Source organism: Mustela erminea, chromosome 13 (assembly GCF_009829155.1).
Source record: "Mustela erminea isolate mMusErm1 chromosome 13, mMusErm1.Pri, whole genome shotgun sequence".
Classification (NCBI taxonomy): Eukaryota; Metazoa; Chordata; class Mammalia; order Carnivora; family Mustelidae; genus Mustela; species Mustela erminea.
The window spans coordinates 24513984-24529913 of record NC_045626.1 but is presented as its reverse complement, the minus strand read 5'-3'; the positions used below and the strand labels follow the sequence as shown (position 1 = coordinate 24529913).

The window sequence follows — 15930 nt, the reverse complement described above, 5'->3', positions numbered from 1 at the left end:
AAAAGGAACACACCAAGTAAGTATGAAACATCACCTGCTGAATTACAAGTGAGGAGCAGGACTTCTGTCTGTAGCTGTGGGTGTGCAATGCATAGGTCTAAAGGCATCATTTACATTGTTGTCCATGTGAATGGTACCCTCTGAAGTTGGGCAGTGCACGTTCAGCACAACTGTACATAGCAATCCTACAGGAGACCCCACTCTTGCCCTGTTCCAGAATCTTGGCTACCTCCCTTAACCATAGTAGAAATGAGAGCATTGGTCTAGAGGTAGTCAGAAATCCTTACAAGCTCAGCATTTGGAGTATTTAGTGTATTTTGTGTCTACTCTACCACACATTGGCCCTTCCATTTCCCTACAGTTTCTTACCTACTTAATTTTAACCTCTTGCTTCATTTAGGTTTACCCAAAGTCTTCTGTCTTAAGAAGCTGTCACTATGCCAATGAATAAGGCTTTGAGAATGGAAGCCAGTAGCTCCCTGGGGAGGAAACTATGAGGGACCTTCTTTCCTTTTGATTATGAATGCACTCAGGACATTTAGCTGTAGAGAGTTCAGAAGGCTTAAGATCAGTGGTTAAAAAAGTACTTTTCTATCCTGTCAGTCTGTCAAGTTGACCAACTGGTCAGGGGTAGTCGCTTTGAGGAAATGCTGACTCACCTCTGTTTCTGAGGAAGGCAGCTTAGTAGTGAAGAAAATGGGACAAAAACTGAGTCTTTCAGGTGAGCCTTGAAGAATTAGCTGGGAAAATGAGCCTGTCTCACAGAGAGACCGGAAGTGCTGTTAAAATGAGCTAAGGCAAAAATAAGCCACTGAAAACTGGGTCAGTCAGTCAAGCTGGTGCAAGGAGAGCAAAACTGAAACTTGAAAACAGGTCCACGAACACTGCCCGGCGCACACTGCCCTCTCCATTTCTGCTCAGTTACTCTCACTGAGATCTTGCAGGTCTTAGGAGCTGTGTCTGCTCCATAAAGGATCAATATTTTAAGACCTAAGAGGATAGTTTTGAAATCCTGGACGCTCCATGTAACATATTCAAACTCTATGTTCCTATTTCTTTGTACTTCAAGGTTTTCTAAGAAGCAGATAAGATCATACAAGTGACATACTCGTGCACAGTGCCAGGTGTTTGTGTTTAACACAGTAGCTTTTACTAGAAACGCACCCTGGAAACATGACTGACGGATGGTGGGACTGGTATTTTGGGACAAGAGAACACTTGTATGGTATAGAACAGCGGCTACCAAATCCCGTGCAAGGGTAGGTGATGTTTTTACCAGTCAACTATAAAAAGAAGAAAAATAAAGGGGCAATTGGGTGGCTCAGACAGCTAATCTTCTGATTTTGGATCAGGTTGTGATATCGGGGTCCTAGGTTGGAGCCCTGTATGGAGCCCTGCATCAGGCTCCGCACTCAGTGGGGAGTCTTCTTGTCCTTCTCCCTCTGGCCCTCCCCCGCTCGTGAGCATACTCTCTCAAATAAATAAAATCTCTTCAAAAATTTTTTAAAAAGATTTTATTTATTTATTTGAGAGAGACAGTGAGAGAGGGAACATAAGCAGGGGGATTGGGAGAGAGCAAGCAGGCTTCCCGCTGAGCAGGGAGCCCGATGTGGGGCTTGATCTCAGAAGACCTGAGCTGAAGGCAGATGCTTAATGATTGAGCCACCCAGGAGCCCAACAAATAAAATCTTAAGGAAAAAAAAGAAAAAGAAAAAGAAAAAAGACATAGAATTATGGACAAAACAGTGAATTTTCCACAAAAATTTTTCATATATTTATTCAAACTAATGGGCTATTGTTTTCCTTTATTCTATTTTCATTCTTTTGGTGTCAAAATGTCTTATGAAATAATGGTGATAATCTATTATACCTTCTTAAAATACTCTTACTGGGCCAAATAACGTTGTCAACAGTGTATTAGTATCAGTCCGCTCAACCCTTTAAAAAACTTTTTTTTTTACTAGTTTGGAAAACATGAGACTGGGAACCAGTGCTTGGGTATGACTGTTAAGAAGGGCAAAGGCCTCAGAAGACCAGCAATTCTTAGGAAGGTGGGCTTCCAGGAACCAGCATGATCCAGGGAAATTTTCAAAATTATTCATACTCAACCTCCAAGACTATTAAATTAGAAAACTGGTGTGCTACAGAAAAAAATGAGAGTGCAAATGAAGAAAGAGGATGTGGGATCCAGGAATCAAGAGATCCAGCACAGAGAGGTAAAGGAAAGTCCCCAAAACCACCCCTGCATGCCAGTCCTCCGCAACAAGTGAGGAGAGGATGTGTGTGGGGAAAGAGGTCATTAATAACTCCCGGAAAGCAATGCTTGTATGTGAAACACACTCACACTACAGTAGTCCCCCTTTATGTGTGGGGGATTCATCCCAAGACACACAGTGGATTCCTGAAACCATGGATAGCACCGAACCCTAGACGTACTGTTTTTCCCTACACGTATGTACCTACGACAAAGTTAAATTCATGAACCAGATACAGCGGGGCACCTGGGTGGCTAAGTTGCTAAGCGTCTGCCTTTGGCTCAAGTCATGATCCTAGGGTCCTGGGATGGAAACCCGCATCAGGTTCCCTGCTCAATGGGGAGTCTGCTTCCCCTACCGCCCCTCTCGCCGCTCTTGCTCTAATAAACAAAATTTTTAAGACAACTTAAAATAAATTCCAGTAAGAGATTAACAGAACAATCATCACCTACTGTAACAAGCTGTGAATGCGATCACTCTCAAAATATCTTACTTCACTGTACCTATCTTTCTTCTTTTGATGACATGAGGATAAAATGCCTACATGAGGTGAAATTAGGTGAAGGAGTCGGCATTGTGCTATAGCTGTTAGGCTACTGTTGACCTGACCATACACCTGGAGGATTACCTGCTTCCAGATCGTGGCTGACAGCAGGTAACGGAAACCGTAGAAGCTGACGGTAAGCGGAGACTAGTCCACGCACATACTCTACAGTGAGGAGTTCCTGATGCTAATCGGGTAAGTCAGCGTCCCAGAAAGTGGATGGCACCCTTGAGATAACACAGTAACCCAGAACCAGCAGTAAGAGATGTGATCACCTCAGGCCCAAAAGGACAGAGGGAGAGGTTAGTGGCAAACGAAGTCACACGCAGTTGGCCAACTTGAGGTGCAGGACTTTTGGCTGAGGAACACAATTACCGAGAAGAGAACCAGGAGAGAGGCAGCAGACGGAGTAATAACTTGACCTTCCACTTTACTTCCCTTCCTCCCTTATAGAGCCCCACTGGGAAAACTCAACAGAGTCTAGAGTCTGTTGGTGTAGTTCATATAGTTCTTGGGCATCAAAGTAGGGTAAAGGCAGCAGATTTGGAGGGGCAAATGGAAGGCAGCTGGTGCACTCATGATATACTAATTAATGACAACCCAAATTTACAAAAACATATTAGAAGGAGGTGTAGAAGCAGAGGGACTTACAGTGTAAGACCACAGTATCAGAACCATGGCAGAAAGTAAGAGCTGACAACTCCAGAAATAGCAGTATATTTTTACCTATTATTTAGAAATATGGAGATAAACAAGACACAGCAACAGCTAAATGAGTAATGCCTTTGGGGACTAAGGAAGTATGACATAGTAAGACTTAAAATATGATGACTTTTAAAGAAATGATATATTTAATAAAAACAAATTAAGAAAGCTGCTAGAGGGGCATCTGAGTGGCTCAGTCAGTCAAGCATGTGACTTGTGATTTCAGCTCAGGTCTTGATCTCAGGGTCATGAGTTCAAGCCCTGCACTGGGCACCACACCCAGTGTGGAGCCTACTTAAAAAAAAAAAAAAAAATAATAAGTTGGTAGAAGGTACACAGATACCTTCCAGTGGTTACATCTTTGGAGCTAGAATAAGGGTAGAGAAAGAACATGAACTGTTCATTTAACTTGTCCTTGCATTCTTTTACTATGAACTTTTTTTTTTCCCAAGAATTTAAGTAATCTCTACACCCAACGTGGGGCTTGGACCCACAACACCGAGATCAAGAGTTGCGAGCTCCGCTGACTGAGCCAGCCAAGTGCCCCCAAATTTCCTTTTTTTATAATATAGCTTTTAATACCTTAAAAAAAACATAATCAGGGGCTACCCTCTGCAAAAAACCCCCACCACAATCTTATGAACTGAATATAGTTGCTAAAGGGGATTTATCCTTTAGGTGGGTTGGAGCAGAAAAACTAGAAGCTACTGATTTGTATCCAAATGAAATCAAATTTCATTTGGATCCAAATGAAATCATTTGTATCAATGAAATCAAGGATGGATCAATGACTTAACCATACACACAGCTTAACAGAGCCTCAGTTAGGACTGAGGGCTTCTCACCCCACAGAGAAGAAATACATACAATACAAAGATAAGGCTCATCATCTCTGAGTATTTATACATCCCCACACTTATGTGAAGGGGGACAGGGATGAAAGACCATATGGAGACCCAAAGTAGCAAAGAACTACCCAGTCCTGCATTAAAAAACATTGAATTCTGGAGTCTCTTGTTATGTGAAACAATGGATACAATGTACGCTTTAAAAAAAAGACAAGACTGGGGCACCTAAGTGGCTCAGTCGGTTAAAGCCTCTGCCTTCGCCCCTCCCTCCCACATCGGGCTCTCTGCTCAGCAGGGAGCCTGCTTCCTCCTCTCTCTGCCTGCCTCTGCCTACCTGTGATCTCTGTCAAATAAATAAAATCTTTAAAACTAAAAAAAGAAAAGATTGTTGTTGTAGGACTATGCAGATGCTATCACCGTGTATTTGTGCTTTTTGATAGGGCAACAGATGTCCGTTTTAAATATTTAAACTGCAAAGGAAAAAAGAACCACAAACTAAACTGAATATTTAATATACTTTGTAAGAACAGAAGGAATGCAACAAGGATTCGAATTTTATAATGTACATTAGATATTTTTGTAAAAGGTATTCCATTTTTCAAAGGCGTTTTCCCGATTTCCCCGTCTTTTCTATTTTCCTCAGAGCCATAAGCAGGAATTACTATCAGAAGTAGGCTGCTCCGTTCCACTGGACAGTAATTATATTTTTATATTTGAAGTCTTCATCATCTCCCCAAACCCCCTCCTTTCACCACACAGTCTCACTGCACTGTTTCACAGTAACATTGTACTCCGCTCAAATTCGAAGAGCCTGAACCAAAAGGATTTTTGAGTACTAGTTCAGTAGCAGTGTCTACTGGCACAAACCTTCTACTTATTCATAACTGCGATAATAGAAACGGAAGCTACTTTAATGAAACAGGAACTCAGGAATGAGATCATTAAATATAACTAAACACTTTTAAAATATAAATATCCTGTATTTCCTGATTAGTATCAGGTGAGTATCTAAGCTATCTATTCCAAATTCTGGTCTCAGAGAGAAAAAGGTCAGAGACAATTGCAAGCAAGGTGCTTCATATTATCAGGTCCATTTTTAAAACAATGAGATCCTTTGGAACAATCACTTTAGTCTTTCTTTTTATCAGAGATTTCCGCGGGACCTTTTGTTGGTAATCCATTTATGTCTGCACCCTAAAATTAAAAAAAAAAGAACATTTTAGATATTATTACAACTCATTATAAGAAATCGTCTCTTTAAAAACCAACAACAAATTTCAGAATGAAAAAAACTCTGCTTCTAGAAATGTGCAGGAAGGCTAAATTAGTACAAAACACAGGTGAAGTAGAACTTAACAAGAACCAATGCTAAAAATAGTTGTCCAAATATTCATTTTAAAAAATAACTTCATTTTGTTTTTTTATTTTTAAAAAGATTTTATTTATTTATATGATAGAGCGTACAAGCTAGGGGAGGGGCAGAGGGAGAGGGAGAGGGAGAAACAGGCTCCTAGCTGAGCAGGGAGCCCAACAAGGAACCCAATCCTAGGACCCTGGGATCATGACCTGACCGAAGGCAGATGCTTAACTGACTGAGCCATGCAGGCATCCCATTTTGTTTTTTTAAAAATCTCTATGATCCCTCCAACTAAATCTCTTACCAAAGTTATCAATCAGTGAAACTGGCATATTTTAGTATTATCTCTTCTCGTCCATTAGCTATTATTCTTCCCAGCCAAGAAATATTGGTAATTATCTTGGCTATAAGACAAGGAACAAACACACTAATCAGAAGTGTAGTTTAAAACCTTAGTTTAAACCAAATGTTACTTAAAAAACACCCTAAATCCTTTATTTTAAAAAAAGAAATTGGGGCACCTGGGTGACTCAGTTGGTTGAGTGTCTGCCTTTGGCTCAGGTCATGATCCCGGGGTCCTGGGATGGAGTCCCTCATCAGGCTCCCTGCTCAGTGGGAAGCCTGGTTCTCCTCCTCCCTCTACCTGCAGCTCCCCCTGCTTATGTTCTCTCTCTAATATATAAATAAAATCTTAAAAAAAAAAAAAAAAAAAAGCCAAAACGCCTGGGTAGCTCAGTTGGTTTAACTCTTGATTTAGGCTCAGATCATGGTCTTAGCGTCATAGGAGTGAGCCCCACAAAGGGCTCAATGCTGAGCATGGAGACTGCTTAGAATTCTTTCTCTATCTCTCCCTCTGCCCCGACCCCATCCCCGGCTCATACGCTCTCTCTAAATAAATAAAATCTTTAACAACAACAACAAAAGTAGAGAAAAAAAGAAATTAAAACACATTAATGAAGTTTCTGGTTCCAAAAACATGACTTTTCCAAGGCAAGTAATTTCCCCTGACTGTACCAGCCTCCCCACCTGCCCTGAGTCAAGGTATTTTAATGTTCTTACCTTACAGTCTACTTTGCCTTTGTTTTTATCGTGGGATTCTCGAAGAGCTTTCTTAGGCCACATACGACTAACAAAGGGGGAAATGAGCGGGTATATGTAGGGCTCCAGGAATTTTTTGTAGATCCAGAGCAGAATCGGAATGACGATACAAGGAATGCACACCATCCTCCCAGGCTGGAGCTCCTGAGCGGCTGACGTGCGAGAGAAAGCAAATCAGGTCATCACAGAACAACAACTAAACACATTTACCTAGATGAAGATTCTTGAAAGGACTATTTCTACATTAAAGGGAAAATCTAAATTATTTATTGGCTAAATGCACAAGTCTATTAAATAAAAGCGCTGCTCTCTATAAAGGAATAAGAGGTGGTAGACATGAAAATAACAGTGAGGTGCCTGCCTCCAAACCTCTCCAATCACTGCTTCCCAACCATAAATTTAAGGATAAAGCTAAGATATTAACTTCTGCTGGGTACTGGCCAGTTTGGCCCTTTGCCTTTATCAACTCCTGTAATTCTCAAAACTCAGCCTCACCATCTTCAGAGACTTGACAGTATTTATTAGCTAAACCTCCAAGGCTAAGGGCAAATCCTGTAATAAGAAATTCATTAAATCACTTTGGTGGTTGCCTGGGGGGCTCAGGTGTTAAGTGTCTGCCTTCCATTCAGGTCGGATAGAGCCCCACATGCTCTGTGGGAAGCCTGCTTCTCCCTCTCCTACTCCCCCTGCTTGTGTTCCCTTTCTCGCTGTGTCTCTCTCACATAAATCAATAAAATCTTAGAAAGAAAGAAAGAAACAGCACTGGAGTTCTACTGCTGATTTAAAAAAAAAAAAGATACCACTTTGAAAGACCTGTAGGCTGCAAACCAGCCGGACTTTCCCAGACAACAAATCTCCTTTGATGTATCTGCTTTTTTTGGTTTAATAACAATTAAGGTAAACTGAGTAATAAAAATATTTTATTTGGTGTTAGTATTGTTCTAAGTACATTGTCCATTTCAAAAAATGAACACCTCTAGGGGGGTCTGGGGGGGCTCAGTCAATTAGGGGTCTGACTCCTGGTTTCAGCTCAGGTCAGGAGATCAAGCTCCTGAGCTGGGAAATCTGCGCTCAGCAGGGAGTCTGCTTGAGACTCTCTCCCTTTGCCCCTCCCCCCATGCATGCGTAGGGGCTCTCTTTCAAATATATATATATATTTTTAAAGATTTCATTTATTTATTTGTTATAGAGAGAGCAAAAGCATGGAGAGCTGCAGGCAGAACAGGCAGAGAGAGAAGCAGGATCCCTGCTGAGCAAGGAGCCCAAGGCAGGACTCAATCCCAAGACCCCAGGATCACGACCAAAGTCCAAGGCAGATGCTTAACCAACTGAGCCACCCAGGCATCCCTCAAACAAAATCTTTTTAAAAAAAGTTAACACCTCTAATTTCCTTGAAGATTAGAAATTATCTTGGAATTTCTTCAAATCAGCAATTTCTTGAAAAAGAACCAATACTACTTCCATAATGTACTATTGAACTAAAGACCTCTTAAATTTACAGGAATTTTTAATCCCTTAGTGTAGGCCTGAAAAATTAAAAAGTTTCAGAACACTGCATAAAGCTAATAATTCAGGATGTTAATTTTCAAAATATTATAAATTTAGTAGCTTGCTGGCAAAGGAGTCAGCACCATGACTCCACTAAAGCAATTTAAATATTCACAACACAAGTGAGCAGTGGTACAGATAATCCAAAGTAATGTCACTTTGAAACGAATTATAAGAGTTATAAACAAGTAAACATAAATGTTTATTAAGGATTGATCAGCTGTTTTATAAAGGATTCATAGCTGGATTCTTTAAAACAGTCCCCTGGTCAAACTAAAGTAACGATTTAAGAATTTACCAAAATATTGTTTCAAAATTTTAAAGAGCATATTTTCTAATTGAAATCAGTCAAAATGAGCAATGAGTCTTTTTTAGCATTTTTCAAGGAATCATTATTTTTGTCATAGACATTTAGAATTTGACCTGGAGAGACGAAGAGGTGATCTGGTTTAGATCTCGCACGCTTACAGGCACAAAAGCCTAATAATCAGGGCGGACTGGCTGCTGATGCCCAGATCTGAAGCCTGCTTTCACCACTTTTGAGATGGTGTTCTTGGGCAATTTATTTAATGAGTCTGCCTTGATGCCCTCCTGTGGAAAATGAAGACAATAGCCTTATCTCCCAGGGATGTAAATGTGGATTAGATATGTCGTTAATGAATATAAAGCTCAGAAGAGTGTGTGCGTGTATTAAATGCTATGTAAAGGTGGTTACCACACACACACACACACACACACACGCACACGTTGCAACCTGTCCAAAGTTCACACAGAGCTAAATAGTAAGCCGAGTTGGCTGAGACCAGAATTCCCAATTCTAGTTTCCTAGCTCAATGCTCTTGCCTTTTTCCCTAGCAAAAATACAGTGATTAAGTTATTCCCCTCCTATCAAGCCTTCACAACCCAACATAAATCCTTCCACGCAACTGATAGTGTTCCGAGGGCTAGGTTAAGTTAATGACTGGAAGTCCACCACAGATTCATTTTTACCTATTTTACAGTGTTTTAAATTCTCAAGAACAAGTGCTACCAATCACTTATGTCATAATCATGGCTTTTATAAACATTGTTAGCTCTCTTCATGATGAAACTACTGTATTTCCTCTCTCCCTTAATCCTTACATGACTCCTTAGGGTGAGATTTTACTTCACACATGTGGAAAACATAGCTTACAAAGGTTTAGAAGGTGGCTAGGATACATTGATAAAATATTTTATTTGCTCTTACCAAGCTAATTCTCAGATAGTACAACAAAGCGAGCAAAATGGATTTAAACTGTTGGAAGAGAGAGATTTTCTTTCATTCGGCTTCGACCCAGACAATGGAATACAGAGGAAAAGCGTGAGGCTCTATGAGAAATCGGGCAGGTACCACGGGGGAACGCCACCTCCCTCCAAGTAACCCAGTTTAGCACATCATTTTACGGGGAAGGGGGAGTCCAAGACAAGGCCTGAAAAGACAGGAGAGAGGAAGAGCGAATGCTGGTGACGATGACAGGGGAGCGAAGTGAAGCCGACAATACACGCCGAGAATAAACGCACAGAAAGACAGAGGCGGGACGCAGGCCAGCAGGCGGGTGGGGGGCGGTGGAAAGAGCAGGCAGGGGCGCGCGTCTGGAGGGCCAAGCAGGGTAGAGCGAAGAGCGCCGGCAGGCCGCGCGGAGCGCAGAGCAGGCCAACTGCGAGCCCGTGGGGCTCGCTCAGCGCCGCCCGGGCTGGAGGCTGCGAAGCGGCTCCACAGCACCAGGGCCATCTCCCACCTCCGCCCGACCGCCAAGCGCCAGTCCGGGCCCAGCCGACCCCACTCACCTGCGACCACCGGGTCCGAGTGGAGATGACCGCACTTCCGTGGGGAGGGACGTGCTGCCGCGGAGCCAATGGGCGCTGCAAAAGGGGCCCGGACAAAGGCGCGCCTGCGTAAGCCGCAGGGCGCCCAAGACGTAACGGTGACGCACAAGCGGAGGCGCGGCCTGGCTTCCGGCGCAGCCACCAGGCGCTCCAGCCCTGCGGAAGGCGAGGAAGAGCGGGGCTTCTCTGCCCCGAATACTCGAGCAAAATCCGAGACCGTGACTAAAGTTGAAGTGGTTCGCCATCGGGGAAGTCACCGCACTTGCACGTGAGGGCTAGGCGGCCACCAGAGCAGTCGTGGCTCTTCACTAGGTCGAAGTTCTTTAAAGCGCTGTGAAGGTTCTACCTCTTTACACCGACTAGGACAGCGGGAAGCCAACGGGAGAAACTGGAACCCTCACAGTTGGTAGGAAAGCGTTGGCAGTTTCTCGCATTTGTCCTGCACTTCGCTCTGGGGGTGGACCCACGAGAAATGAGAACGTCATGCAGTTCAAGTCAGTGAGAGGGCTGTTTGCACGAAATGGCCAGGATAGGCAAACACACAGACGTCTACACACGGGTTGCTCGGGACTGGACAGGTTCTGGTGAGGAGTGACGGCAGACTACAGCCGCGGTTCCTTTTTTGGATAATGAAGAATGTTGAAAAATTTACCTGGCAATGGATGCATAATTGAATCTAATAAAAGCTAGTGAACCGTAATTGGATTAACTGTACGGTGTGTTCAAAGTGGCTGGAATAAAACTCAGAAATAGGCCCAGGCTCAAATTCCATTATGCAAAGCACCAAGAAATTCAAAACAGCATGTTTGTTAACAATTAATGGCACAGGACAAACAGAAGAATGTTTCTAATTCTAATCAGAGGAAAACTCATTTGATCCATTTTGTGAGGATACTTGAAATACATTTAATAATAAATACAACCAACATTCTCTTTTATGTTTATTTGCATTTATTCTGTGCAAATTTACTCCCGGGCCATAAGTTTTTGTTTCTTCAGTTTCTTCTGGGATATCTGGGAAAGAAATAAAAATAAAAGGTCTGTTACAAGTTTCCTGGAGCAACTTGCACTACATCTTAAAGGAGTAGGTTGTAACTCAGAAAAATAGGAGATGTTAATGTAAAGGGAGTCCAGTCTTTTGGCATAGAGAAATGGCACAGGGGGAGGGAGAGATGTAAGGAAATGAGAGTAAGCAGGAAGTCTGCTGCAGACTGGAGGCATCGAGACCACGTCTAAGTGGCAACAAGAATGGAAGACAATAGGGGCATTTGGGTGGCTCTGTCGTTTAAGTGTCAAGTGTCCAACTTTTAGTTTTGGCTCTGTATCTCAGGGTCATGAGACCCAACCTGGAGAGGAGCTCTGTGCTTGAAGAGTCTCTCCCTCTGCCCCACCCGCCCCCAACTCTTTCTAAAAGAAAATAAATGAAATTTTAAAGGAGAAAAAGAAGAAAAAAAAAGAATGGAAAACAATGTATTTAAGCAGTAAAATCAACACAATTTAAAATTCATTAGGCATGAAGGGAGGGAGTCTAGAATCACTCCCAGGTTCCCAGCTTAAAGAACTCTTAACAGTAGAAAAGAACAGTAAACTGATCATTTACTGAAAACAAGATTAGTTTGGAGAGGTGAGGAAGAGGGGAAGGGCCCATTTTTTGCCCATATTGCATTTAAAGTGGCTATGGACATGTAGGTGGGGCCATCAGCAGATAATTACATAGTTCTGATATAACATAATACAAAAAAGCCAGTATCATAAACAAACAAAACTGACCAAGACTGAGCAGTTTACCTTTTTCTTCTGTGCAACCTCCTCTTCTGGTTTAGGAACAATCTGCTCTTTTTCAGTAAGGATCATCTCAATGTGGCAGGGAGAGCTCATGTATGGGTTAATGCGACCATGAGCCCTGTAAGTCCTACGCCGCATCTTGGGGGCTTTGTTCACCTGAATGTGCTCAATGACCAGAGAATCGACATCTAAACCCTGGAAGAGCGAGAACAAAATCAACACCTTTATCTCAGCACCACTAACCCTATCACTGGCTCAAGTCCTTACCTTTACAAGGCAATTCTTAATTACGTAGCGAAACTGTCAAACACTTGTTTTTACCTTTATTCTAAGCATCTTTCCTTAAATCTAAGTAACTTATCAAAACCCAATGCTATATGCAGTTTGTAAGTGGCCTCCCTGAAAGTCATTAAGGGGAGATCTAACAGTGTCAATTTCTAAGCCTTGATGAAAAACAGGATTTCAGCCAAGCGGTTTAGCAGCTAGAAGGGTTATATATAGCCAGACCTACATTTGGCCTAGATTTCCAAATGCAAAGGGTAATGGCTAATGCACAGAAGAGACAGACCCCTTTATTAACTAAATTTAATGTTTCTCCATTATGAACATAGGCAGCAAACGATATTAACCACTACTAAAGCAATCTCTATTTGTTCCAAATGATTTCTACTGTTTGTATTTACAAAATTTTGTGAATTCGTAAGTCGTATCACCAAAAATGTCTGTCTATGGTACTAGAGACGTTATAAACCCTTGAGTAAAATATAGGAAAGCTTATAGGGAAAAAGTTAAGATTTAACACCATGCTTTTGAAGATCTTCACTGACAAAATTTTGGTCTTCTGGAAATATGAGGTAGAGATTAAATTAAAAAACTAATGGGAAATTTAGTTACTGAGAAAATCAAGACAAAGAAACAAATCTGGGACAACAGCACCAGTAACTGAACAACCATCCAGGTTGTATACATATAAAGATGTTAATGGTTTGGGTACCTTAAGTTCAGCATTACTCTCTGCGTTTTTAAGCATGTGCAGTAAAAATTCAGCACTCTTCTTGGGCCACCGACCTTGTGTCCAGCCCCACTGTTTGGCCTGAAAGAAATCCAAGAGGTGATCACTCATTCCCCCGATTTAATTCAGTGTTACAACCAAGATGAATTTATTTTACCAAGGTTGCTCAGAACACGGTTTTTTTTCATGGTTAATCCAAAGGTGTCCTAAGTTGGTCATCACAGCAACCAGGAAGAACCTGATTAAAGGCAGATTCTAAATATTCCTGCCCCACCCAATCACGTTCTGTTACAATGTCATTTCAGATAGCAACTAAGAAGTCTCACCTGGGCACACCTACCAACTCCACCATTGTAGCGACGGAATGGCACACACTGCTTCTGCAAAGTTACGTCTTTCAGATACTTGGTGGCTTTTCGGATATGCATACCCTTGATGGCCTGGGCAGTTTCACGTGTGTTCTAAGTATAAACAGGAAAAACTGAGTTACCCATGTTAAAGGATAACAGTTCTTCAAGTAAACATTCAATTCTAGGTTTTTCAAAATGTCTACACTGAATCAGAATTAAAGGCTTCCCACCTTTTTTTTTTTTAAAAAAGATTTTATTTATTTGACAGAGATACAGTGAAAGAGGAACACAAGCAGTGGGAGTAGGAGAGGGAGAAGCAGGCTTCTGGAGGCTTGATACCAGGACCCTGGGATCATGACCTGAACCAAAGGCAGATGCTTAATAACTGAGCCATCCAGGTGCCCCAAAGACTTCCCATTCTTCAAGGCTGAGGTAATGTAGTGAGGGAAGAAAAAAAAAAAAAATCTATGATTAAAAGCCAGGGAGGGTGGCTTAGCTGGGTTAAGCGACTGCCTTCTGCTCAGGTCATGATTTTGGAGTCCCTGGATGAGTCTTGCATCTGGCTCCCTGCTCTGTAAGGAGTCTGTTTCTCCCTGGGCCTTCCCCCTCTCAGTCTCTGGCCCTCATTCTCTCCCTCTCAAATAAATAAATAAAATCCTTTAAAGAAAGAAAGAAAGCCAGCCAGCCAGCCACGGAGAATTAGCTTGAAGTTACAGGAAAATAAATCCCAAACTCCTATGAAGTGTACGTTTTAACCCCATCATGTCCTAACTATTTGTGCCCCATTATTTTGATCTCTACACTAGCTTAAGTGGTTCTCTTGTAGTTTTACCAAATTCCAGAAACCTTGAAGTGCTCATTATTTGACAATTACAGAGCCAATGTCTCAAAGGTGGCCGCTCAGAACGGATTCATTTTCACGGTAATTCCAAAGGTGTCCTAAGAAACGCATCACTGCAGTCACCTTTTCAGAATGGGGGCGGGGGGGGGGGAATGCCCTGGAACATGTGACACAACTCTTAGACCGTAAAAGTGGATTCCCATACCTTAAAGTGAACACGGAGATTTGAACCTCTTGACTTGCATGCTAAAAAACGGAAAGTTTTGGTTAATTTTGGGTATCTCGTTCCTCCTACCCCGCCCCCACGAAGAATATATTGTTCACTTACATTTCGTAGGGTTTTCCGGGTCAAGCGAATAGCGAACCATTTTCAGAGGTCACCTGGAAGGGAGGGGGAGGAATTCTGTCAACACGTATTTACTGTAACCGAGGCAGGGTAAGTACGTATGAACTCCTACCAACGGCCGCTCAGAAAGTACTTGTTTTCACGGTTAATCCAAAGGTGTCCTAAGAAACGCCATCATCGCGGCCATCCTTTTCTCCCCCGGCATCTACCAGGGGCTGCGGCAATGCTGACACAGACTAAGGACACGGACCCAGCAGCCCTCTGACCCTCCGCAGGAAAATCGTTTCAACCCCCGCTCTGGATCCCTCAGGAGTAAAAGGACTGGACGCCTCGGCATGGCAGGGTGCTCCCTCTCTAGGGGTGCCGCCGTCTCCCCAGGTCCTTCTGGGCCATTACAATAAGCGCCAGCGAACTTGAAACACCCGTTCAAACGGGTAAAGGCTCAACCCGACTTTAATTCCCCCCAAAACGTTCTCTCGCTGCAGCTACACACGCGCCGCGTACCCGGCCAGCACTCATCGCAAGACACAGGCTTTCCGGAATCAGAAACCGCACTGACGACAGGCCGCCCGTACCCCTCGTCACCCCCATTCCCGCCCATCGCGGCCTTCTGCTCCGACACGTCCCCCTGCACCAAAGGACATCGCCCTCAGCGAAGAATCAGTAGCCGCAGATGCCTTCCTCCCGGGGGCACGGACATTAGCGCCACCGAAGCCAGGATGGCGGCGATGACCGGGGGATTCGGCAGTCCGGAGACATGGCAAACACTCACTCACCCCAGGCCGCTGAGAGGAAGAGGAAGCCCGGTGGCTCCTGGGAGAATTCATGAGATCTCGATTTCTCGCGAGATTTCCAGCCGAGAAACGTGATTCAAAAGGAGGCGGAGCGCTAGGAGAAAGGGAGTGTGGAATATGTTTTAGAAGGTTTGTAAATGAATTGCCCTTTTAGGGAATGTCTCAAAATTCTCCTTTTTCTGGTATCCCGAATTAAAGTTATGGATTTTAAATATCAGTCAATTAAAAACAGGGTTGTAGTTCTAGGACAGGATTACGTATTATTAGATAGAGACGAGACATTTATTTTCCAACATTTTTTAGATTTGATTATGTGATCATGTACTCCTAAAACTGGTTAGTTAATGGACAATTAGGAAGATGCAAAGGATGGGATGTAATTATAATAATCAGAAAATTCTCAGGGGGGCGGGAATATCACCCAGTCAGTTGTACTGCAGTGGTTGAAGAGTGACACTTCTCGATCTTCTAATGATGCAGAAAAACCCTTGGGCGCAATCTTACCTTTCTTCTCACCCAAGTCATCTATCTGGTTATTCCCTCACAGCCATTGGTGGTGTTAGCACTTAGCCCTTTCAAGGGCGCCATTGGTGGTGTTA

General features: G+C 42.9%; 2 protein-coding genes and 3 non-coding genes across 8 annotated transcripts; all 5 read right to left on the bottom strand.

The window, feature by feature from the left end:
- Window positions 1-4845: 4845 nt before the first annotated feature.
- On the bottom strand, window positions 4846-11049 carry C13H18orf32 (chromosome 13 C18orf32 homolog). 3 transcript variants are annotated; one of them, XM_032310432.1, is made up of 4 exons: window positions 10165-10286; window positions 9584-9631; window positions 6769-6959; window positions 4846-5546 (listed from the first exon to the last, which is right to left on the bottom strand). In XM_032310432.1, exons 3-4 carry the CDS (start codon window positions 6931-6933, stop codon window positions 5481-5483), a joined length of 231 nt encoding a protein of 76 aa, XP_032166323.1. In that variant the 5' UTR covers window positions 6934-6959; window positions 9584-9631; window positions 10165-10286; the 3' UTR covers window positions 4846-5480. The 3 variants fall into 3 exon arrangements, with proteins under 3 accessions (XP_032166323.1, XP_032166322.1, XP_032166321.1); XM_032310431.1 differs by lacking the exon at window positions 9584-9631 and having other exon boundaries at window positions 10165-10278; XM_032310430.1 differs by lacking the exons at window positions 4846-5546; window positions 6769-6959 and having other exon boundaries at window positions 10165-11049.
- Window positions 11050-11143: 94 nt separating this feature from the next.
- RPL17 (ribosomal protein L17) lies at window positions 11144-15372 on the bottom strand. 2 transcript variants are annotated; one of them, XM_032310428.1, is made up of 7 exons: window positions 15314-15372; window positions 14520-14572; window positions 14397-14437; window positions 13327-13461; window positions 12983-13081; window positions 11992-12183; window positions 11144-11217 (listed from the first exon to the last, which is right to left on the bottom strand). In XM_032310428.1, the coding sequence occupies exons 2-7, from the start codon at window positions 14557-14559 to the stop codon at window positions 11170-11172; spliced, it is 555 nt and encodes a 184-aa protein (XP_032166319.1). In that variant the 5' UTR covers window positions 14560-14572; window positions 15314-15372; the 3' UTR covers window positions 11144-11169. The 2 variants fall into 2 exon arrangements, with proteins under 2 accessions (XP_032166319.1, XP_032166320.1); XM_032310429.1 differs by lacking the exon at window positions 15314-15372 and adding an exon at window positions 15042-15063.
- Window positions 13162-13227, bottom strand: LOC116572556. Its single transcript, XR_004278405.1, has one exon. It is a non-coding gene; the product is annotated as a small nucleolar RNA SNORD58 (small nucleolar RNA).
- On the bottom strand, window positions 14246-14310 carry LOC116572558. The gene has a single exon (XR_004278407.1). It is a non-coding gene; the product is annotated as a small nucleolar RNA SNORD58 (small nucleolar RNA).
- Window positions 14655-14720, bottom strand: LOC116572557. The gene has a single exon (XR_004278406.1). It is a non-coding gene; the product is annotated as a small nucleolar RNA SNORD58 (small nucleolar RNA).
- Window positions 15373-15930: the final 558 nt, after the last annotated feature.